This window comes from Schistocerca cancellata, chromosome 2, assembly GCF_023864275.1.
Source record: "Schistocerca cancellata isolate TAMUIC-IGC-003103 chromosome 2, iqSchCanc2.1, whole genome shotgun sequence".
NCBI lineage: Eukaryota > Metazoa > Arthropoda > Insecta > Orthoptera > Acrididae > Schistocerca > Schistocerca cancellata.
The window spans coordinates 109,527,615-109,553,690 of NC_064627.1; the positions used below are offsets into that span (position 1 = coordinate 109,527,615).

The window sequence follows — 26,076 nt, forward strand, 5'->3', positions numbered from 1 at the left end:
ACGCCATATTATTGCTACGCATGGTGGATATGTGGAAAATATCGTACTATAGAGTTTCCCAGACCGCAGCGCCATCTGTAGTTGAAAATTGTAACTACTGTAATTTCGAAAGTTTGTCTGCCTGAAAATGTACTGTTGTCTCAAGCATATTGCAACAAACGGTGTATTTCTATCGCTGCTCGTTTAGTTTTTATTGCCGTTTCAAATATACCGGTCATTTTTGAAACACCCTGTATGTTGCTGTAGCGTATGCTGTGCATTCTTCTAAAGGTAGTCTGGGACGAAATGCGTTACTGACGCCCCACATTCAAATTAGCTGCGATGTGAGTCACACTATACTCTCGCGATGTGAGTTACAGTATACACTCAAATGTCGCGTATGGCTTTACAGCTGTCAACTAAGCACTTATGTTCGTTCTGTGCAGAGGTTTATGTGTGTGGGATATTGCAGATGTTGACCCTGCAAACCCGATATCTAATCTCCTACGTGCTGTGACCATTGCCGTGTTGCACCGATTACTACCTCAAGTTCTCAGTCGATTAACGGACGTGCCATGCTCACTATACATCTGTCTGTAACGGACTGTCCAGATATCGTATCTACATTCACACATTACATCGGAACATTCGGGCAGCACAACCTCAAATGCACAACCCTTCCAGTGACTTTCTGCCACTAGACCTACCCGCAGCATTACGTAAAGAGTCAGAGGAGAATTCTCATCGTAATCTCCAACGGCTTCTCCCGCATGGCGAAGGAAGGCTCTACGCTCTAGAGAGTGCGTTACACTTCGAAACCCACGCGCGCGGTGGAGGGAAGTGGAGAGGGGTGGTGAGCGTAGTGTATATAAACCACGGAGGAACGTCTCGGCAGCATCAGTCATTGCCTGCTCGCAGTCTACCATCTCCAGCAGCGGCAATGAGGATCCTGGTAAGCACCCAGCTGTGCCGCACTCCTGTTTCCATTTTGTTAAGTGCTCCGGGGCTACTTAGTGCGTTCATTTGTAACTGTCGTATTCTCATGGTATCTTTCTGCACGACAATTGCCTGCCACTTTGACTGCAGTTAGGAGGATTAAAATACGCTTTCATTCTGGGTTCTTCACTTCTGCACAGTTTCAGTAGTGTTGTCATTTTCAAGAGATTGTAGTAAAACCCCCTAAATTGACATTTTTGGGTACACTAGTAATTTGGCGATATATTTAATCCTGAAAATTTGTTTTGGCTAGTGATTCCATTGCAACTAATATCATTAGGCAATTACGGCATTGCTACCATCAGTACGCTATGCCGATAATATCATGTACCTTCAACCATTTAGGAAGTAAAAATTAAACTTAACTTTCATTTTCTGTCACCGTTTCAGAGTGATAACACAATCTCCACTGCAGTGAAATTTTCGTTGATCTCACTCACGTAATCGAAGATAATTACAGGGCAAACTGGGAATAGTTCAAAGAAATCATTCGTCGTAAACATCCAACGAGATACTCTTCTGAAGGTATTAGGCTCATAGAAATCCAAGCTGCTTCGAAAAAGTATAGAGAGCAAGGGAGATAAACTCTCTCTCACGACTTATCATGACGACGAGAAATGGCGATTATACGTGTATAACATTTGCGTCTATGTATATGTGTGTTGTGTGAGTGTGTGTGTGTGTGTGTGTGTGTGTGTGTGTGTGTGTGTGTGCGCGCGCGTATGTGTGTGTGTGTGTGTGTGTGTGTGTGTGTGTGTGTGTATGTTTTCCGCAGTGAGATTACAGTAACCAAATAACATCAATTAAATAATCACAATAGTCAAGTAATATAGAATTAATAGTCAGATCTACTTACGGAAATATTTTATTTTCTTAAAAATTTACTACCCATTTTTCGATCCCAGGTCGCGGTATTTGAAACCAAGTGTTACAGACTCTAAAAGACTAAATATTGATGAAATCGGAAGTCGTATACAGGTAGTTATGTGTCTTACCAAAAGCAGTGTTAGTTATCAAGTCTGTCTAATAGTGTTCCCTATTGCGTAACTTCTTTGTGAAGTCTGACAACACACTGCGTACGTTTTCGAAATAAAAATGGAAACAAGTGGTATGTATTGGCAAAATAAAAACATTTTTCTTTATAGACACCGAGTCAGGTGGACTCTTATTCAGGAGGATCGCAGTTCGAATCCCTCTTTGGTTTCCATAAATGGATAAGGCTAGCGCTAGGTTCGATCCTTCGAGAACGACACGGCCTGTTTTTTCACCGTCCTTCCCTAATTCGGGCTTGTGCTCCAACTCTAATGACCTCGTCGTCGGCGGGACATTAAACCCTAATATCCTCCTCCACAATTTTTCTACCTGAAGAAACAACTGTCCCTCAAACTTGACTTCTGCTTTTGATAACTTCAAAATACTTTTCCCTGAGATATCATCTCCGTCAGCTATAGAGTTCGATTACGTAGTTGTGAGTGCCTTTTTCTAAGTACCCACTTTTCGTAACAGTATTTTCTGTTTTACTTTTCCTCCCGTTTCTTTTTTTTTCAAATTTTCTATTCTTGAAGCTTGTAACAGAACAGCATATTTGATCACATTGCTATACTTCAATTTATACCAGTTCTGAATTGCATCATTTGGAAGAGAATGTTCTATTTGCCTTTAGTTTCGCCTATCGCATTCTTGTTTCAATATCTCTCCAGTCCTTCCTGTCTAACTACTATTCTCGAAGCCTTACAGATGATGTCCTATTGCAAAAGGAGCATTATGTTGTTATTAGTTATCTAATAAATACACTTACAGCGTCTTAAGCAGTCAGACGCTGAATGGTTAATTGATATTAACCCTTTGGTGCATGATTTTCACTATATTGGATAGCTTTAGTAGTCACTTCTGTAGTGTTTTCAGTCAGTCATGAGTCTGCAAATACTTGCAGGGCACAACATCAGTAGGGAGTGCCCACTGCAATGGACTGTCCGTGTTTTCAGCCTCGGGGCTGATTGAAAACCCCAAAGAAGCCATCATACGATATGCGCCACAGCGTTACCTGGCAACTCGGTTAAGAGACTTCACTTGAGAGAAATGAGTTACTTCCGCTGTGCGGTATATCCATTGGAGTGGCACAAATCATTTGAAGACAATGATTATTCATAATCTGATTATTCTCTGCTGTTGGTTTACATTTGGCAAGTAGCAAAAAAAAAAAAAAAAACGTCGGTGGTACTATTAACCAATTACCAAACGGCTACAAAAATGATACTGACAAGTAAACTATAAACTTATTCCTAGATCAGCCTCAGTAGAATGCGAAATGTCGACTAGCCGCTCTTTAGCCTTGTCTATGGAATCGATATAGTATCGAACTCCGTCTCGTAGTGATATTCGAAAACTAAACCCGTTTCTGAGTTTCCTAACAAGTCTGTATAAATCTCCAGCCCAGGAAAAGTACATTATATTTTCAGGAAACATACACACATCCAATATACGGCAATCAGACGCGCTGAAAATCAGCTACTGTGGAAGGTAAAAAATAGCTCCACTGGAAATGCTCAATACACGACTTAACTTTCTTTAACGATTATTGGGAATATGTATCCTGCTATTTTCCTAATGTGCAAGCTATTATATATTTTACTTGTCTTCTGGTTCCACATTTATAAATGAGATACTAACACTCATATCAGGTAGTTCAAGGAAACAGAACAGAGTCTCTCACTATATGAGTATGTAAACCATTACAAAGTTACATTGGCGGTGCTTGCTTTAATGTTTCTTGCAGGTGTGCGTGTTGCTGTTCGGACTGGCTCTGGCCGAGGAGAAGCAAGTAGAAAAGCGTGGGCTGATTGGCTCCCTGGGTAGCTATGGCGGCGGTGGGTACGGATCGACCATCGACCACGGCATCGGCGCCAGCAGCTACAGCAGCGGCGGCATCAGTGGTGGATACGGGGGTGGCTATGCTGGTGGTTATGGAGGCGGCTTTGGAGGCGGCTATGGAGGCGGCTATGGAGGCGGCATCGCCTCTGCTGTTGGAGGCGCTCGCGTCACCAACATTGCCATCACCAAGCAGGTCCCTGTCCCGTACCCAGTACCAGTGCAGCGTACTGTCCCAGTACCAGTCAGGGTTCCTGTCACGGTGCCAGTCAACAGGCCGGTACCAGTGCCCGTCCCACAGCCGTACCCTGTCCCCGTGCAGAGGCCAGTCCCAGTACCCGTGAATGTCCCTAGCCCAGTCCCTGTACCAGTACCACAGCCCGTCGTCGTCAACCAGCCGGTACCTGTAGTCGTGGGAGGCGGAGCTGGTGTCGGCGGAGGTCTCGGAGGCGGCTACGGTGGCGGAATTGGTGGAGGCTACGGTGGAGGCTATGGTGGAGGCTACGGTGGAGGCTACGGAGGAGGCTACGGTGGTGCCATCGGCGGTGGCTACGGTGGTGGCTACGGTGGTGGCTACGGTGGTGGCTACGCTGGGGGTATCTCTGGAGGCTATGGAGGCTACGGGAAATACAGCCACTAACATCAGCAGCTGACCCCAACATCTCAAACGAAACACGACACCAGAGATTCAGTCTTTATGCTTTACATATGTATGTATAGCAGAAAATAAATGAGATGCACGAAATACATTCTGTTTAAATTACTTTTGTCTTTAATGGTACAAACCCTGTTGAAAGAAGTATTCGGTTTCGCACTTTAGGTGGTGTGTTCCACCTTTGAAAATCAGTACATTCATTGTCCTTGGATGGTGAGCTGCAGTTGTGTGTTGGTAACCAAGCCAATGCACAGAAATAAATAGTCAATTGTATTGATAAACCTGACTATACTAATTCTTCAGTACTTAAAGCCATGTTCTGAGTGATTTCAATTGGAGATAACGTGATATGCAGTTGAATGTGTTTTACCAAATGCGATGAACATACACACTGTGGAACTATGTCTGTTCACGAAGCACCATAACTTGGGGGGGGGGGGGGGGGGAACGACACCAATAAATGCAGTCTTTCTATTAGGCAACAGTTTCTAGGTTATAATATAAACCATCAATAAGTAGTCCTAGTGACAGAGACATGAAAGGTTTTATTCTTACGAGGAGTATTAGTTTCGTAGATTCAATACGTTTAAGCGCATGTAACGATGTCAGGAATTACCTATACTTCGCCGTCACGTTTTTCTGTCTAGAATGTTTGGCTCTGCTTCCACTGCCATGCAGTGGGCTTTGTCAGTGTAATTTTGTCATACCCATTAAGCGAAAGAGTACCTCCCACAACATAACTCATTCTCATGGACAAAGTATTTCTGGATGCTATATTTACCGACCGTCACGACTACAGTTCAAGAGTAGTTCACTATACACAGATGTTCAAATGGATTGAGGAACGTATTTCATGACCCTTCATTAGACTTTTGTGGTACCACTTTCATAGACATTATTACTAATTTACCATGTTTGATTCAGAAATTCAGGATTAATTTACGGGAAGTTTGAATGTGTTACCTTTAAACAAAAGCTAGCACTGGAATTCTATAAAACATTCGCGTACTGTCGCGTCAGTTCAGAGCGGAACCTCGAGGTTTCGACGATTATCTCTTCACGGTTGAAGTTAATTTCACACAGGCTTAACCCTACAGCCAGTTTCATTACAGAATCACAGTGTGTAGGAGCCTGGGACAAAATATTTCTTCCGTCAGTAATATTTTGTATTTGATTGTGACATTGTGATAAGCAACTCCGGCTTTCTCCAGTTCTCAATTTTTTTCTCAGCGGTGTATTAATAATCAAGATCAACACTGTGTAAAATAATCAAAAATCTAAACGATGAGTAGTATCATTCAGGGCTTTCACTTGATATCTCAGCGGTGTATTAATAATCAAGATCAACACTGTGTAAAATAATCAAAAATCTAAACGATGAGTAGTATCATTCAGGGCTTTCACTTGATATAACAGGCGTAGGAAGTAAAAACTAATAAACTATGCCGGGGTCAAGGTGGTTGGTAGAAGTAGCACCTTTGCTTCGGGTTGACTCAGTACTGGTCCTCACCACCCCAGGGATGAGCTGAGGAGGTATGCAAGACCTTTGCCTCTGAGGAAGCTACGTCCAAGACCGTCCGTGCGTGGTGAAGAGCCACATCCTACACGAGGTGACCCTGTTAACGCAGAACACGGCGGATCTATAGGAGAAAACCTTGAAAAAAAATCTCACATTCCAAATCCTCAATGCGTCTGTACTCGAGTCGAGCGGCAGCGAGGTCAGCGTCTGTCCATCTAGTAGGTGCGGCTGTATTATATGCTCCAGGAACTGACAATCCCTGGTTCTAAACACCCAGTGGAAACACTGGACCAAAACTTACAAGCTATCACGATTCGTGAGAGTAATGACAGAATTACCCCAGGTGGTAACCAATCCACTCGTCGACAGACGACAACTGGGTTTTCGGATTCTGGGGAACCCGGGCCATCACGATCAGAGTTCTCAAGCAAACTTCGTCCCAAGGTTCCCATGTACATTGGTACCTTTAACATTCAGACCCTAATTCAACCTGGAAAATTACACAACTTAGTAACAGAGCTAGACCAACAAAAAATTAAGATCTTAGCGTTACAAGAAACTAGATTCACGGATGAAAATACAATAGACTATGGAAACTATCGCATCTTCAAGAGCAAGACTGACAAACGAATTGCCAATGGTACGCCACTCCTGGGCATGGCATTTGCGGTGCACAGAAATATATTAGGCTCAATTAGAGAGGTCTCTTCCATAAATAATCGCCTCATGACCATGCGCATCCAGTGCGCCAACAAGAAATACACATTGATAAATGTTCATGCACCCACAAACATAGACAACAAAAAACGCCAACTACAAACTGAAAAATTCTGGACTAAACTTGAAGATGTCATGGCCAAAATTCCCCGGGATGATATCAAAATCTTAATGGGAGATTTCAATGCACAAATCGGCAGAGAGAAAGAACACCAAAAAACTGTAGGAAAATATCCAGCACACAGATTCACCAACAGAAACGGACTGAGATTTATTGAACTATGCCAAGAAAATAAAATGAGAAAAAAACCTAGAAAACAAAAGACCTGGAGGTCCCCCATACAAGAGATCGGCGATCAGATTGACCACATTGCCGTCTCCTATTTCGTACAGAAAGAGATCCATGATGTCCAAGTCCGCAGAGGGGCGAACATTGACTCAGACCACTACTTAACACGCATTAAAGTGAAATTCACCCCAAAAAAATTCTATCCGAAGAAAACACACATGATGAAATTTGACACACGAACAATCAAAGAAACCAATCTGAAGGAGGAGTGGGAAAAGGAACCAGCTGACTCTTGGGAAAAATTTCGAACAAAAATTACAAAGAAGGCAAAAGAACTGATCCCATTGAAAAAGAACACAAAACACCCCTGGTGGGACTCTGGATTTGAAAAAGAGCTGGAAGAAAGAAAGAAAGCCTTTCTGAAGTATAACAGTAAAAAATCCCCAGAAAATCTAGATCACTTCCACAACACCAGAAGACAAGTGGCAAAAACAATCAGCCAAGTCAAGAGGAAGTACCTCAAGGAACAGTGTGAGTCTATTGAAGAAAATTTCCGTAACTATAATGTACGAGACTTCTATAAGACCTTTGCTGGGAGAATCAATGGATACGGCTCACGAAATCTATGTTTCAGAAAACCAGATGGAAAACTAGCGCTCACAAATCGGGAAAACTGTGAGGAGCTGGCGAGATACTTTTCCGGACTCCTCAGTTGCCCTGAACCTTCTTCAAGATTCCCTCAAGAAACTGCTGTCTACACAAATCCAGAATCCCCACCACCTACACTAGAGGAGATCCAAAGACATATTCACAGACTGAAAAACAACAAGGCATCCGGAGAAGATAATATCACTGCAGAACTACTTAAAAATCTTGGACCAAATTCCCTCGAAGAACTCACTCAAATCATCACAGACATTTGGCAGACAGAAAAACTACCAGAAGATTGGAAATGCGCCCTAATTCATCCACTGCGTAAAAAGGGAGACATGGCAGATATAAACAACTATCGAGGAATCTCCCTTCTCCAAGTCACTTATAAAATCCTCTCAGCTTGTCTTCTTCAACGAACACAAGAACAACTCGAACACAGTATTGGTGAATACCAAGCTGGCTTTCGCCCTCACCGATCCTATGCAGAACAAATTTTCAATTTGAAGACAACACTAAAATACAAAGCAGTCAGAAACAGTCCGATCATTTGTTCCTTTGTTGATTTCGCAAAGGCTTATGATTTAATCGATAGGTAATCTCTCTTTATTATCCTTGAGGAGCTAGGACTCGATCCGAAAACCCTAAACCTTATCAAAGAAACTCTCACAAACACAACTTCTAAGATAAAATTCCTGGGTGAAATATCAGAGCCCTTCCTGATCAAAACCGGCGTCAGACAAGGTGACGGCTTGTCCCCACTCCTCTTCAACCTTGTGTTAGACAAAGTCATCCGAGAATGGGAAAAAGAACTGAAGAATCAAAATTACTGGAAGCCTATACAACTAGGAAGATCGAAAGATGGTATTAAAATTTCATGCTTGGCATTTGCAGATGACGTGGCCATTCTAGCAGAAAACGAGACCACAGCAATTAAACAGATAGACATTCTCAAAGAATGCGCCGAAAAAGTTGGGCTACAAATTTCCTTCCAAAAAACCAAATTCATCTGCTCAAAATCTGAAACTCAAAAACTGACTACAAAATATGGACAAATTGAGAGAGTTCCATTCTTTAAATACTTAGGCGAGGTCCTAGAACCCACAGGGGGAGAGAAAACTGCACAAAAAGTTCGACTGCAAAAACTGAAAAGAGCATACTGGAAAACCCACAACATCTACAATAAAAAGTGTCTCTCCATTCACTCAAAAATACGACACTACAATACAGTAATCAAGCCCGAAGCACTATATGCGAGCGAAACACTCACACTCCATAGAAAAGGCGACCTGGAAGGCATCCTGAAAGAGGAACGCAAAATTATCAGAAAGATTCTTGGCCCAAAAAGAACTGAAGACGGATACAGGTTACAGTCTCGGAAAACTACAAAAAAATTATCTAACCTCGCCGCAGACATCCGGAAAAGAAGACTAAAATTTTACGGTCATACCACAGACTCCCAACACCCAGACTCTCCCACAAAATTTTAATATACATTGAAAAATTGAAAACCATACCCTGGATAAAAGAAACCAAAAGAGATCTAGCAAATGCACAAATAAATTCTTCAGAAGTTATAAACAGAAATGTATACAGGCAAAAAATCAATAGTTGGAAAGTACAACCCGAGAATGAATTTTTCAAGAGACAGGGGACAAAATGGACAGAGGAAAGAAAGAGAGTTCATGGGGAAAGAATGAGAGAAGTTTGGAGAATTAAAAAATTGAATCGGAAAAGCTTTGCGTGATCCGTATGGGTCCAATCGCACATAATAATAATAATAAACTATGCCGCAGTTGGAGTTTATGACAACTTCTTCTAGCCTTTCTAGCACGTTAAAGAAGACATATCCATAGCATGGAAAGCATTTTCTGATGGTTTAGGTGAAATTATTAATTTTTGTTTCTAATCAATAAAATCGCTTGTAGAGTCCTTTCAGTGCAAGAACAGATAAAAAGCTGTTATGAAACTATTAATTCAGTGGAAAAAAAGGCCACCCTTACTACAATACAAACAGAAAATGCTGAAGACGCTGTAAATCTGCACGAGCACGCTTTTCTGACGTGTGTAGGTTTTCTCAGACCCTGATAAAGTGGTAATTGTTCGAAAGTTAGTTACAAATTCGGTAAAGATTGAGAGTTCGGTGCACAGCGCAGACTTCTCCCATCTGGCAGCGCATACATTATCTCTTCAGTTCTATTCTGAAATACGAAAGAGCAGTCCAGTGTTACTGGGAAGTACGATCCAATATTCCTTCGGACACGCGTACATGGCTGAAGGAACAGGCACTGCTGTGACTACAGCTGTCAATAAATGCAGGAATTCGAAACTGTGAATATGAATCAGCGTCGGTTGTATAGAAATCATGATACTGAAAATCTGTGCTGGACCGGGACGTAAATCCGGATTTTTAGATTTACGCGAACGGTCGCCTTAACCGCTTCGGCCATCCGTGCACGAATCACGGCCGGACCTAACCTTCCATTTATCGTCACCTGCGTATCACAACTTGCGTTCGTACGTTAGGTATGTTCCCGTCCGGGGAGAACACATTTATTGAGTTGACGAACTGTTATTGGTAAATAAGTACGAAAGAGCAGTGCCTATTTTATTAAGAAGTACGATACAAAGTTCCTCGGGACATGCATGCACGTATTTATTCGTCAATACCAGGCCCCTCGACTCTCAAAAAAGGCCCCTCGACTCTCAAAAAAGGCCCCCCCAATCTCAAAAAATTTGTCCTTACTCGACGGGAAATACATAACGCACAAGTGACGGTTACGACACGTGGACCATGACATAGGAAGCTACTGCATCAGCATACTCTGAAAGACACAGTCTGCACCTGGAGACTTGGTTTTATTAGTGATTGAGGTTGCTTCACTACTCCGAGAATACCTAAGTTACTTATGTTGGCAGCCATTCATGATTCGAATTCTGGAATATTTACTTCGTTTTCCTTGGTGAAAGACTTTCGGAAGGCTCTGTTTAGTAACTATGCGCTAGAAGAACTATCATCGATAGTATTTCCATTGCTATCGCTGAGACAAGGTATTGATTGTGTCATGACACTAGCATACTTCACGTACGACCAGAATCTCTTCGTTTCTGCCAGGTTTCGAGACAAAGTTTCGTTGTAGAATGTATTATAAGCACCTCGCACTCAGCGCTAAATTTCGTGCTTTTTGTAAAGGATTGCTAATCTTGGGGATTTTGCATCCGTTTAAATTTAGAATGTTTTTTACGTTGTTTCTGCAACAGGGTTCTGATCTGTTTCGTATACCACGGGATATCCGCTTGGTAGTTTGTTAATTTACACACATCAAAAAAAGTTTTGTATCACCCCGGTTCCCAGAACTCCTGAAGGTAGACGTTGACTGTGGGTATTGTATCACAGACACAGTCCCTTTGACTGTTCAGAGATGTCACTAAACCCGCATAAAGATGTAAACAACCATGCACGAGCAGCGGCTATTGGACGGAGGGGGTCCGACAGACGATCGTTTCCAGTCATTCCATTAGCAAGGAGGTTCACGGCTCGTGTTCTCCATAGTTCAACCATATCTACACGTTAAAAAACCCGGTTCGATCGCGTCCGCATTGTTACTTTGTGCCGGGAAGGCTCTCAACAACAAAGTGTTCTGGCGTCTCAAAATGAACCACAGCGATGTTGTTCGGACATAGCGGAGATGCAGAGAGACAGCAACTATCGATGACATGCCTCGCTCAGGCCCCCCAGGGTCTACTACTGCAGTGAATGACCGATACCTACGGATTATGGCTCGGAGGAACCCTTACAGCAACACCACCATGTTGAATAATGCTTTTCGTGCAGACACAGGTCGTCGTGTTACAACTCAGACTGTGCGCAATAGGCTGCAAGATGCGCAACTTCACTCCCGACGTCAATGGCGAGGTCCATTGCAACGTAGCCTTCCAGTACTGGCTGTGGTAAAAGTCTACCTAAGTAGGTAGATTACCGTCGCTTTGACATGTCCTACCGCTCCTGCAAGCTACCGTCTGTAGTAATTGGTTTCTTAAATTCGTGTGGTCCACGAAATTACTGGCCCCTGTGAGTTATTGCTGAGTATTAATCATTTCTAGCGGAAGGTTTTAACGAACCGGCAGAAATTTGAACGCTCCGGATAACGCATTTATTTTGAACCACTACAGAAGGCACCTATACAGGGCTTAATAGGCAGTATATAGCTTTTATTTGCTTTCATGACCTATAATTCGACTGTGGTACTGACTGCCACCTATTCTTTATGATGGAAGGAGTAAATAATCAGTCGAGAGTAGACATTAATTGATATTTATTCAGTACCGATGGTATTTCAACAACTAGCCGTGTTTCTCTTGCAATGTACATCATCAAAACCGGTCTCTAGTTAACATGGTTCAATTTCGCCACGTAATTATGGAACGGGACAGAGGAGCGCAGACCTGGCTTCAATGTAATTTTATACAACCGCACAATTATACCTAAACCCTCGGTTATTACATTCAGTGGCTATAGATTACTCAGAACATGTTTCGCAAAGACACTACAAGCTAAACTAGGTCAGCGTGGAAGGGTATTTCGCAAATCTTTATCAAATCAGTGGACATTAAAATCTGATACTTTTCCTAGTGGCACGAGTATTTTACTTAAAGCACAACATCGCCAACAAATCAAATCGTTATGGGGGTGCATAAGAAACATCACTTCAATGCTGTTCAACCCACATGGCCAATTTTCAGTAGGCAACAGAAACCCAGAAAAATATGGACACATACGATTATTCCTTCCCTATTTTACACTAGCTCACTATCGTATGATTATTCATCGTGTTTAATATATTTTCAGACCGAAACTACAATTTATCAATGCGGCGGTTGCTCCAACCGACCACGTGGCGCGAGAGCAAGTTCACAAAGAAAACATATGGAAAATAAATAAAAATCCCCAAAATATTACTGTAAATGGAAAAACAGATTAAAATACATTGAATGAGTGAATTTCCGTTAAGCAAAGAGCAATTAGCATCAGCATGATGGTGCACCTGCACATACCGCAATTAACACTAGGCTGACCCTTGACAGGATGTTCGACGGGCGTTTCATAGGTCGTTGAGGACGCATAAATTGGCAAATTGGCCAGCCCGTCCTCCTGATCTTACACCCCTGGACTTCTTTCTGTGGGGTACGTTAAAGGAGAATGTGTACCGTGATGTGCCTACAACCCCAGAGGATATGAAACAACGTATTGTGGCAGCCTGCGGCGACATTACACCAGATGTACTGCGGCGTGTACGACATTCATTACGCTAGAGATTGTAGTTGTGTGCAGCAAATGATGGCCACCATATTGAACATCTATTGGCCTGACATGTCGGGATACACTCTATTCCACTCCGTAATTGAAAACTGAAACCACGTGTGTACGTGTACCTCACCCCTTGTGGTAATGTACATGTGCGTCAGTGAAAAAGACCAATAAAAAGGTGTTAGCATGTGGACGTAATGTGCTGTTCCAGTCTCTTCTGTACCTAAGGTCCATCACCGTTCCCTTAGGATCCCTACGTAATTCGGTGCTCTCCGATATACACGATCGAACAGCGGAGGAGTGGTACTCAAGCGTCAACTTTAGGTTACAATATCTCCGGATGTAATTAACATTTTACAATGCAACAAACGGCACTGATTACGTATTTGTTTATATGTTCAGATGTGCTAACAAAACTAACGGCGTTCCATTTAAAAAAACGTAGGTCTGTGTTAAAAAACATACCTCCGTGAATTTTTTATGGCTTATATTAAACAATTACACTAGCCCCTCTCCTCACGTTCGGTCTGTGGAATCGGTTCGTCAGTATTTGATGTGGTTTACGAATATACCCAGCGGTAATTTTAGGTGACTCACCCTGTATACCATGCTTTGTCGTCTAAAGCATTGTTGATCCTAATTAGTCTTTAGTATCAAAAATGGAAATGATCAGTGCATTGAATGGTTAGCCACAACCAGCACGAAAATATTGCAAGGACTGAAGTAGTAATCAATCAGTTCCCAAAACTTATCAATAATCAGATTAAAAAGTTTGTTTCTTATAAAACACAAGTATTTTTCTTAGGTTTCAGTTTAAGTGATGAACTCCTAAAGACAGATTCTGTTCACTGGCTGAAAATGATTTCGTCAACGCTATTTATTCAAGTAGTGTCAACATAATGTACGATTACTACTAAATCTATTGTACAGGAGAAACAATAGCAGGTTATATTTCTGTTTTATCTGAGTATCGCCATATATTTTAAGGGCATAAAGAGAGACAGAATTAAAGAATAAGAATTTTTATATCGAAATATATCTCGTCATATTTGCTTCACAAACACTGTACAAAATAGCTTTATATAATTTATTATTAAAGTTAATACAATAATATTATAATTAAGTTGAAATTAAGTAACTTATTGATCAGTCAGCTACTTCTGTACAATTTATTATTGAGCTCAAATTGTGCACAACTCATTGTTTCGAACAATGGAAGCAAATTGGGATAAGAGAAATGAAGTTTCAAATTTTGGAAATAAGATGGACCCTGTTGGACATCGTGCGACCAACGGGGGAGTGTCCCAGACACTTAAGTTGCTAATGTGGTGTAAAGTGGAAGGATTGCAAAAGCCTTTAGGTTCACGATATTTTTCCTATATTTCACTTCACCTTAAAGTTGTTATGGCGTAATTTTATTTTCATGCAGAGACACGCTCAACCGATAAAAATAATTACTGTATTCTGTTACTCCAAGAGATAATTATTTTTGATAGTTAGCTTCATTCCCATTCAACACAAAATTGCGACTTAAGTCGTATACTGACATTTTTTTTCCAAAATAAATATATTCAAACATGATGATTTATTAAGATCGTGAAATAAAGTGACAAAATATTTTAGCGTTACCTGAGGCAAAATGTTCAACCTTTTCTGTCTTCTTCGCAGTACATGGTGATTTTTGTTGTGTTTCCGACATCCTTGCTGGAAGGTATTGCACTCTTTGATGAAGGCTTGCTGTATGTTTTTCTTCACTGTGTGGCACTCAGTTCTCATAGCCACTGTTACTGACAGTGTAAGGGCAGACTAGACGTGGCTAGAATTCCAAGAAATAGTATCGACAGCAGTTGAGAGTTTTATAACAAATGCACACAACAAAAAAGGTGTTCCATCACCTCGGTTCCGAGAGTTCCGGTATCTCTATAGAAAATTCGAATAGAGATCAACATAAACACTATTTCCGCCCTTTCTACTGCTCATGAAAACCACACATTGCATGTTGTACTAACATACAACGAGACCTTCAGAGGCGGTGGTCCAGATTTCTGTACACAGCGGTACCTCTAATACCCAGTAGTACGTCCTCCTGCATTGATGCATGCCTGTATTCTTCGTGGCATACCGTCCACAAGTTCATCAAGGCAATGTTGATCCAGATTGTCCCACTCCTCAACGGCGATTCGGAGTAAATCGATCAGTGTGGTTGGTGGGTCACGTCGTCCATAAACAGCCCTTTTCAATCCATTCCAGGCATGTTCGATAGGGTTCATGTCTGGAGAACATGCAGGCCACTCTAGTCGAGCGACGTCGTTATCCTGAAGGAAGTGATTCACAAGATATGCACGATTGGGGGCACGGAATGTCGTTAATGAAAACGAATGCTTCGAAAATATGCTGCCGATATGGTTGCACTATCGGTCGGAGGATGGCATTCGCGTATCGTACAGCCGTTAGGCGCGTTCCATGACCACCAGCGGCGTCCGTCGGTCCACATAATACCACCCAAAACATCAAGGAACCTCCACCTTTCTGCACTCACTGGACAGTGTGTCTAAGGCGTCCAAACTGACCGGGTTGCCTCCAAACACGTTTCCGTCGATTGTCTGGTTGAAAGCATAAGCGATACTTATAGGTGAAGGGAACGTGATACCAACCCTGAGCGGTCCGTTCGGCATGTTGTTGGGCCCATCTGTACCGCGATGCATGGTGTCGTGGTTGCAAAGATGGTGAAACGGAACTTGTTGTATCGTTCCAAAGTTTTATTAAATTGCTAGCACGCAGATATTATTAGCAAGAGATTCTTCTCTTGCAGGTAATACCTCAGTTGGTGTCCAAAAGGAGAGAATGGACTAAACAGTGTTATTTATTGAATTTTTTTCTGTAGTGTACCACGTTTCCCATGTTCCTTTCCTTTGTGCGGCCTGGACTGTGTAAATGAGTGAGTGTGTGAACTAGCAGAAAGCTTTAAGCACAGATTGTAACACTGAATGGATGGTCGTTCTGGAGTAGGGTAGTACCAACCCCCCAAGCGTGAACAAGTTTAGCAGAGACCAAGTTTGCAGGTCAGGGCAAAGATGAGACGTAGGTGCGCGAATTGGCTCTGTCAGGTTAGCGCGCCACCCCCACCACGTTTGTAAGCTGAACGGTTAGGCGAATTCGGTTGGAAGAGTCTTGTTCCTGGGTCGTGGTGCTGGACAGACATAGAGCCGCAGCTCTCGTTTTGGTAATGTTAACATAGGTATTAGAGTGTCTGAAATCTGCTCTGTAATGAAGTCCAGATGTTGAAATCAGGTGCGAAATTACCACTGAACCCCATAAAGAAATGAATTTTCTTAATTTACTCGAATTTCAGGAGACCTTGCGTTAGTGCCTTGTTCAGGCAACGCACCATGTGCTTTAAGCACACGGTCACGTTATTGCTCTTTGCTTAACGGAAATTCACTCATTCAATGTATTTTAATCTGTTCTTCCATTTACAGTAATATTTTGGGGATTTTTATTTATTTTCCATATGTTTTCTTTGTGAACTTGCTCTCGCGCCACGTGGTCGGTTGGAGCAACCGCCGCATTGATAAATTGTAGTTTCGGTCTGAAAATATATTAAACACGATGAATAATCATACGATAGTGAGCTAGTGTAAATAGGGAAGGAGTAATCGTATGTGTCCATATTTTTCTGGGTTTCTGTTGCCTACTGAAAATTGGCCATGTGGGTTGAACAGCATTGAAGTGATGTTTCTTGTGCACCCCCATAACGATCTGATTTGTTGGCGATGTTGTGCTTTAAGTAAAATACTCGTGCCACTAGGAAAAGTATCAGATTTTAATGTCCACTGATTTGATAAAGATTTGCAAAATACCCTTCCACGCTGACCTAGTTTAGCTTGTAGTGTCTTTGCGAAACTTGTTCTGAGTAATCTATAGCCACTGAATGTAATAACCGAGGGTTTAGGTATAATTGTGCGGTTGTATAAAATTACATTGAAGCCAGGTCTGCGCTCCTCGGTCCCGTTCCATAATTACGTGGCGAAGCTGAACCATGTTAACTAGAGACCGGTTTTGATGATGTACATTGCAAGAGAAACACGACTAGTTGTTGAAATACCATCGGTACTGAATAAATATCAATTAATGTCTACTCTCGACTGATTATTTACTCCTTCCATCATAAAGAATAGGTGGCAGTCAGTACCACAGTCGAAATATAGGTCATGAAAGCAAATAAAAGCTATATACTGCCTATTAAGCCCTGTATAGGTGCCTTCTGTAGTGGTTCAAAATAAATGCGTTATCCGGTGCGTTCAAATTTCTGCCGGTTCGTTAAAACCTTCCGCTAGAAATGATTAATACTCAGCAATAACTCACAGGGGCCAGTAATTTCGTGGACCACACGAATTTAAGAAACCAATTACTACAGACGGTAGCTTGCAGGAGCGGGAGGACATGTCAAAGCGACGGTAATCTACCTACTTAGGTAGACTTTTACCACAGCCAGTACTGGAAGGCTACGATGCAATGGACCTAGCCATTGATGTCGGGAGTGAAGTTGCGCATCTTGCAGCCTATTGCGCACAGTCTGAGTTGTAACACGACGACCTGTGTCTGCACGAAAAGCATTATTCAACATGGTGGTGTTGCTGTAAGGGTTCCTCCGAGCCATAATCCGTAGGTAGCGGTCATTCACTGCAGTAGTAGACCCTGGGGGGCCTGAGCGAGGCATGTCATCGATACATACGTCGACGCGTTTCCAGTGGGACATTTTCGAGCAACGTTGGCAGATCATTCTGTAGAAACGCGATGTATGTTGCAACTGTTTGGGCCCCTGCAGTGAAGTGAGGACCAATGAGGTGGTCGCCAATGATTCCGCATCATACATTTACAGTCCACGATCGCTGTCGCTCTACCTGTCTGAGCCAGCGAGGATTGTCCACGGACCAGTAATGCATGTTCCGTAGATTCGCTGCCCCGTAGTTTGTGAAACCCGCTTCATCGGTAAACAGGTAGAGCTGCAACGCATTCTCTGTTAATGCCCATTGAAAGAATTGCACTCGATGATTGCGGCACATGAAACGGGTGAAAGCGGTGACGATGCAGTATGCGCATGACACTACTTTGACTCAGTCCACCGGCTCTCGCAATGTCCCGTGTACTCATGTGTGGGTTCATGGCAACAGCAGCTAACACACCAACTGCATCCGCTTCTCCTGTGACGGGCCTGTTACGGACCCGTTTGCGTGCTACGACCATACCTTTTGCATAAAGTTGGCGGTACGTGTTACTCAATGTGCGGCACGTTGGATGCTCTCTGTCCGGGTACCGTTCTGCATACACCCTGCAGGCTTCAGCGGCATTTCGTCGACACTCGCCATAGATGAGTATCATCTCCGCCTTTTCGGAGTTCGAATACACCATGGTTACAGTTCCTACAACACTACACTATCACAGATGTCTGGTAACACGGTGTACTACAGTTGGTCTGCGTGCGGAGACGAATGCAGAATAACAATACCAGCAAGCGTTACATGCGGACACTGCGACAGCTAGACCAAACCACAACAGTGCACTACAGCTACACTCGTAAACACGGTCGTCATCGTAAACATGTCCCTGCAGATGCTGCTCGCCGACCGTGGCCCGTGTTTGTTACAACACGCAACTGAAAGTCGGAGGTTTCAAGCGTCAATTTTACATTACAATATCTCCGGATGTAATTAACATTTTATAATGCAACAAACGGCACTGATTACGTATTTGTTTATATGTTCAGATGTGCGAACAAAACTAGCGTGTTTCCATTTAAAAAAAACGTAGGTTTGTGTTAAAAAACATACTTCCGTGCATTTTTGTATGGTTTGTATTAAACAATTACACTAGCCCCTCTCCTCACGTTCGGTCTGTGGAATCAGTTCGTCAGTATTTGATGTGGTTTACGAAATATATCCAGCGGTAACGTTAGGTGACTCATCCTGTATATATTATGAATGATTTTTCAGTTTCTTAAACCACAGTTCACGTTTTACAGCCTGGGAGAAGAACCGTGCTTCGATATCCACCTTGCATGCTGAATACGGTAGCGACTGGAGCACGAAAATATATTTCCCGAGATGGCGCGTCAATAAGAAGAATCGTAGTTAATTACGAAACTTCAGGATGATCTCTCTACGCTGATGTTCTCTCAGATTATTTCCAACGAAATCGAGGACCCAGTACATATCGACTTGATCCAACTGTTCTTCGACTTTTCCATAATGAATTCCAATTTGGAATTTATTAACACTAATTCCAGATCAACCTTTTGGAAACAAATTCATGTAGTCGGAAACGTGTTTCTGGAGTTCATCTTTTCCTCAAAAATGTTTCTGAAAATTATTTGATGTATCTGATGCTGGCATGGTAAATAAAAGAGGTCTATTTCCAGAAAGTTTGCAGTTCAGATGAACGCAACTGTAAAAGCACCTTGTTGTGTCAAAAATTAATACTTTGACAAGAATGACTACCCCATTCAGCGAGTGTTTCGTAGACAGATTTTACTGCTCTGTTCTGTACTAACTTAATCGAATGAAATATTCCTCAGACCACCAGCATTAAATGAATACTGAATTTTTATTTATTTACTTTTACTTTCAAGTTAATTTACATGTAAAGTTTATGTTAGAAATAATAAACTTAGTGAATTTTTGAAATTCATTTTCGTCTCGCCTTCGCGTCTTCACGGTTGCCTCTGTTCGCTCATAAACTGTATCAGAAACTGGTTATCTAGTCCATACGTGAAAACCTTAGTTCTGCTTTGGATCGTTGACTGTTCATAAACTTAACTGTCATGTTTAGTAATAATGATCTGCAATGTGAACTTGAGAGTAGTTCTTTTCTCTAAGACAAAATTTTCAGCTATGTCCTCTAACTCAAAAAATAAAAAACTTGTTCTTTTCAATTATGAACCTTCTCCGACCTCCCTTTCCTACATTGTTGATACAAAGCTAATATTGATATTCTGTTTCTCAAATACTGTGTCGGAATTCCAAATTTTTCCCAATTAATCATCACTTTTCAAATTGTTTGCGTGCCACTTTGACGCATAATTCGGTTACGCACACGAAAATTGGAAAAAAATCTATTAGAGTTTCTTTGATAGCTCGAAGTCTGCTTCCAGTTGTCTCGTGTGAATGTCACCCGAGTGAATATATTACCACGTGTAAACAAACGGAAGAGGAAGACATTGTACTTGCTACGACTGCTACCTTCCCACGAAAGTGAAAGATTGCTAGTATGGCCCGTTTGGGTTGTAAGGAGTTTCGCTCTACACACCTACCAATCTTAGGGTCACTGATCTGTTATGCCCCTAGACCAGTACTATAATAGAGCACATCATTACTGAATACTCAGTTAAGAAAACTGAAAGACAATAAGATGTGTACGTTAGGTTACAAATTTACCGTACAGAAGTAATTGGTTTTTATGGATTTTTCTCTTTCGAAGGCACAGGACATCATTTCGCCCTATTCTACTAAGCGGTAAGATCATACAGCTTATTTTTAACTGTAATGGAACCAAACCTTGTTCTATCCTAAGGAAAATTATCAAAAATTTCTGAAAGAGATAAATAAGAGCCACTGTAAAGCTCAGCGAACCTTGATCAACATCATCTGACTTAGTCGTTGAACTCGTACATTAGTAGCTAACTATTGTCACCAACAGAATATGAAGGTTGTTAAGTTAGTTTGCTGTAGGTGAGAAAGCCACTGAAACGTTCATGTCAATTTATGGCGACGTCTACTCCACCTTGTGGCTATAGAAACACTGCTTGCAGAAAGACGGGTGAATCCACAGCAGTCGTGTTTTAGTGATGTACCACTCCATTTATTTATCACTACGGAATAACATTCCGATTCGGAATAGTTTCGACTCCAAGAAGCCTCTGTGGTTTCAGATTAAGAATAAAACAGTTCTATTATTCGTGGCGTTCTTCCGAGAATCTGTCTGTTGATAGAATTTTAGCTCATGTTCGAAGAATGTTAGACGTTGAAAGAAGTCGCTTTGTTATGAATCAGAGCTTTTGGAAAGTGAAATTGGCAAGTGGACTTGAGAGTAGTATGTGCTTTTCTCTAATACAAAATCTGGGAGAGCTCGTCAACTAGCTGACGTGGATACCTAGCTACTTGAGTGACTTTCAAATAAATACGATGATGTTCCATATAAATCACTATATAAAGGTCTTTAGATTATGAGTAATGTGTTTTTTACGTTTTCTAGAATAGCGTGATGGTCATACACTTGCTCCATTCCACGTAAAATGGTCCCCTCTCAGATACACAGATCATGTTAAAATTTTGTCTGCAGGTATGCTATACGATCAACGCAAGACTTATAAATTTCTATGCAACACATTCCACATTTTTGTGAGGACGATTCTCTTAAGTGCAGGGTGAGAAATCGATTCCGCGATATTTCGAACATTTTGGACAACTGCAGTGTTCTGTTGTAGACACGTGCTAGACAAGTAAAATTTAGCAAAATGGTTGTTCAGTTTATTTATAACCATACAACTCAAACCCACCACCTAAATGATTAGTGAGTCCTGCAGTTCACTACAATTTCACACGCAGCATGATATATACAGTAATGTTTCTTTGTTGTTCTAACGGGCAAGCTGACTACGTTATTTCTCTATCAGGAACTACAAGTTATTCCTATTGCCTACTGAACTACACAATATTGGAGCGTTAGAGGTGTGCCAGAAGTATTACAAACCTACTATTGCTGGCCTGGCCACCGAGCTAACCGCATTGGGCGTGACCCTAGCACTGGGCTGGCCCTACAAACTGTACTATCGATGCAGGATCTTAAAATGGCCAATTTGTATCGCGCACTTTCTTTAACTTTTGTGTCATTCGATTCATTAGTTTTGCTCGAAGCGGGCGGTACTCTAGTAGTCAAGATATTTCGTCCCGACAAAATTCCTTCCACATCTTAGGCAGCTTGATCTTTTCACGTAAATGGTTTAGAAAGCTCTTCTTTTACACTTTTGCTTTCCCTCCGGAAGACTATAAAACATATAAATTTTATTAATTTTGGGTTCATAGTTTACAACATTTATTTTAAACTTGAAATTAAAACAGCCTTGATTTACCTTCACAAAAATTGTGAGATCTATTGAGTGAAAAAAAATGCTGCAAAATCAGTTACTTGTAAGCCCTTTTACCACACAAGGCACGCTTGGGCAATATATAATGTTAGTTCTTTTTGCATGTATCTCTGAAGGCGTACAATTTTCTAGTAAATTTTCCTATGTAAGTCACCTTTTCGTAACATCATGTTCCAAGATCACACAAACAGTTGGTTTGCAGTAGCATATGCATGGGCAAATTTAATATACCTAGAATGAAATATGAAACACGAGTGACTGAGTAATTGTCCTACTTTTTATAACAGTGTCACATAAGAAAAACCGTGAAACTTGAGTTCCTCCCAGCGTATTAAATGTTCAAATAATTTTCGGGAATGCAGCCGGATACAGTGTGTGGCAGCTGTTTATCCTGTGGCATTAGCCCAAGTTATCTGAAAAATAAAGAAAGTAACCGACTGTTTGGTATCTGCTCACATCATTGGACGGCTGGTGTTACTGTATGTTAGCAACACATCTTACTAATTCCCATGTTATGGTAGTTAGGCACAGTGAGAGGTCTATAGCTGATAGCCTCGAGTAATGTATTATAGAACAAATAACGTCTCCACATTACAATGACAGATTTTACCATAGTATTAAACAATTTAACTACCTCACATCATCTGAACTATTTTGTCACTGACACAAGAGGTCTCCCGCTTCCCTCCTGATGTTGATTTATCCCAGTATAGTTCTACACCCAAAACATTGGTCCCATGTACATTTAATCACTTTGTGTGTCTTTCCTAATAATATACCTAAGTCGTAGGCTGTCTTGTTTTAGTGCAATAATTACGAATATGTAGTTAGACACTATCCATACCTCTCGTCTTTCATTAAGGTTTCAGCATTTTACAGTCGCAAACTGGAATTGCTTTAATTTCATGGAGATAATGTATGATAAATTTTAAAAGTAACTATAGATAGTTTGATACTGCATTTCGTACAGTTGCGACCTATGACATATTTATTCAGGGGCTTAAAGCTGGTATAATGTATCACTGAAATTGAATGCAGATAAAATGGTAAGGATAAACATAACAGAAGGTGTCGTCCATACTATATATAGACTTTAAAATGTTAATAAAAACTCATTCCTGCAAGTTACTGAATACGAAGAAGTTACTGAATACGAAGACGGAGCAAGTGTAGAAGACTTACCGACGTGTACTTTTAGTGATCTGGATGTTTTTCAAGTTGTCATTTGCTGAGCTGTGAATCCAGCGAATGGCTACAAGATGTTGCAGACGCATCCTCTGAACATAAGGAACCTGTTGTTGCGTCGATCTGGACTCCGATTCAGTGACGAATCTACAATTTGTCGCTATCATATAGCCAATTTGCTGTCTAAGGCAAAGCGAAAATTTCTCGGTCTGGCAGTGAAAGGGTTTTTTACGTAAAAGAGTGCTGTCTTTATTCTACACACTCCCTTTTAGATTAGTGCATTTTGTCAACGCTCTTCCCTGAAATTCGATCTTTAAATGTCTGTAAACTGTCATAACACTGGTGTCATAACACATTTCTTGTTGAAACTTCATAACAGGTTAATATTGTGGTCCAGACCGAGACTTGAACTCGGGACTGTTGCCTTTCAAGGGCAAATGCTCTACCACTGAGTTACCGAAAAACGACTTATCAACCCCCTCCCCCCCTCACAGCTCTGCTTCGGCCAGCAGATCGTCTCCTACCTTCCAAAGTTCCAAACTTGACAGAAGCTCTCCTGTGAACCTGGAAGACTGGCACTTCTGGAAGAAAGGATTTAGCTAAGCCATATCTCCGAAATATCCTTTATTCCAGAAGTGCTAGTCTTCCAGGTTCGCAGGAGAGCTTCTGTCAGGTTTGGAACTTCGGAAGGTAGGAGACGTAGTACTGGCGGGAGTAAGGCTGTGAGGGCCAGTCGTGAGTCGTGTTTGGTTAGTTCAGTTTGACGCGGACACGGTAGGTCAGCATGATCAGAGGGTTAGATGTTCTCTGTGATATACACTACTGGCCATTAAAATTGCTACACCAGGAAGAAATGCGGATGATAAACCGGTATTCATTGGACAAATATATTATACAAGAACTGACATTTCATTACATTTTCACGCAATTTGGGTGCATAAGTCCTGAGAAATCAGTACCCAGAGCAACCACCTCTGGCCGTAATAACGGTCATCATACGCCTGAGCATTTAATCAAACAGAGTTTGGGTTGCGTGTACAGGTACAGCTGCCCTTGCAGCTTCAACACGAGTTCATCAAGAGTAGTGACTGGCGTATTGTGACGAGCCAGTTGCTCGGCCACCATTGATCAGACGTTTTCAGTTGGTAAGAGATGTGGCGAATGTGCTGGTCAGGGCAGCAGTCGAACACTTTCTGTATCCAGAAAGGCCCGTACAGGACCTGCAACATGCGGTCGTGCATTATCTTGCTGAAAATTAGGGTTTCCCAGGGATCGAATGAAGGGTAGAGCCAGGGCGTAACACATCTAAATTCTAACGTCCAATATTCAAAGAGGTGACCGAGACGTGTAACCAATGGCATCTCATACAATCACGCCGGGTGATACGCCAGTATGGCGATGACAAATACACGCTTCCAATGTGCGTTCACCGCGATGTCACCAAACACGGATGCGACCACCATGATGCTGTCAACAGAATCTGGATTCTTCCGAAAAAATGACGTTTTGCCATTCGTGCACCCAGGTTCGTCGTTGAGTACACCGTCGCAGGCGTTCCTGTCTGTGATGCAGTGTCAAGAGTAACCGCAGCCATGGTCTCCGAGCTGATAGTCCATGCTGCTGCAAACGTCGTCGAACTGTTCGTGCAGATGGTTGTTGTCTTGCAAATGTCCCCATCTGTTGACTCAGGGATCGAGACGTGGCTGCGCGATCCGTTACAGCCATGCGGGTAAGATGCCTGTCATCTCGACTGCTAGTGATACAAGGCCGTTGGGATCCAGCACGGAGTTCCGTATTACCCTCCTGAACCCACCGATTCGATATTCTGCTAACAGTCATTGGATTTCGGCGAACGCGAGCAGTAATGTCGCGGTACGATAAACAGCAATCGCGATAAGCTACAATCCGACCTTTATCAAAGTCGAAAACGTGATGGCACCTATTTCTGCTCCTTACACGAGGCATCACAACAACGTTTCACTAGTCAACTGCTGTTTGTGTATGAGAAGTCGGCTGGAAAATTTCCTCAAGTCAGCACGTTGTAGGTGTCGCCACCGGAGCCAACCTTGTGTCAATGTTCTGAAAAGCTAATCATTTGCATATCACAGCATCTTCTTCCTGTCGGTTAAATTTCGTGTCTGTATCACGTCATCTTCGTGGTGTAGCAATTTTAACAGCCGGTATTGTAAAAACTGATTGAAAGGATCAACAATTAACTTCAACAGGTATCATGGTACTGCCGGCCCGAACAAATGTAGCGAAAAATAACGAACCAGATGAGATCAAGAGAAAAAAAGTTGGTAGAGCACCTGCCCGCGAAAGGCAAAGGTCCCGAGTTGAGTCTCGGTCTGGCACAAACTGTTAATCTGCCAGGAAGTTTCATATCAGTGCACACTCCACCGCAGAGTCAATATTTCATTCTGAATTTTGATTGTTCTCCAAACGTGTTCGAGGCAAAAGTTTATTTAGATCTATGAACAGCAGATCAGAATGTAACAAATCTGATTAACACGTTGGATGCCCCACGATTATAGCTGCAAAGGCATTAGATTTTCATTGTCAGTCAAAGTTTGTGAGGCAGTTTCAGCATCCTGATGGATGATAAAGCTTTTGAAACCTTGGCCATTTTAGCGATTTTTCGCGCAGCTGTCTGGTAAAAACGTAACTAGAATCACCTTATGATATTTCAGTTCGTTTGCTAGTTAGTCGGAAGGCCGTCTTTTGTGTCCGGAGAAAATTCTCTCCACAGTACATGGATTAGACTTTG

General features: G+C 41.9%; 1 protein-coding gene across 1 annotated transcript in view; it reads left to right on the forward strand.

Moving 5' to 3' along the window:
• The first annotated feature begins 865 nt into the window (after positions 1 to 865).
• The window catches only part of LOC126151317 (uncharacterized), a 30,566-nt gene continuing 5,355 nt past the window's right edge, over positions 866 to 26,076 (forward strand). The window contains exons 1-2 of the mRNA XM_049915933.1: positions 866 to 931; positions 3,752 to 4,475. Coding sequence (XP_049771890.1) covers positions 920 to 931; positions 3,752 to 4,475 — 736 coding nt within the window. The 5' untranslated portion in view covers positions 866 to 919. The remainder of the gene's footprint in view (positions 932 to 3,751; positions 4,476 to 26,076) is intronic.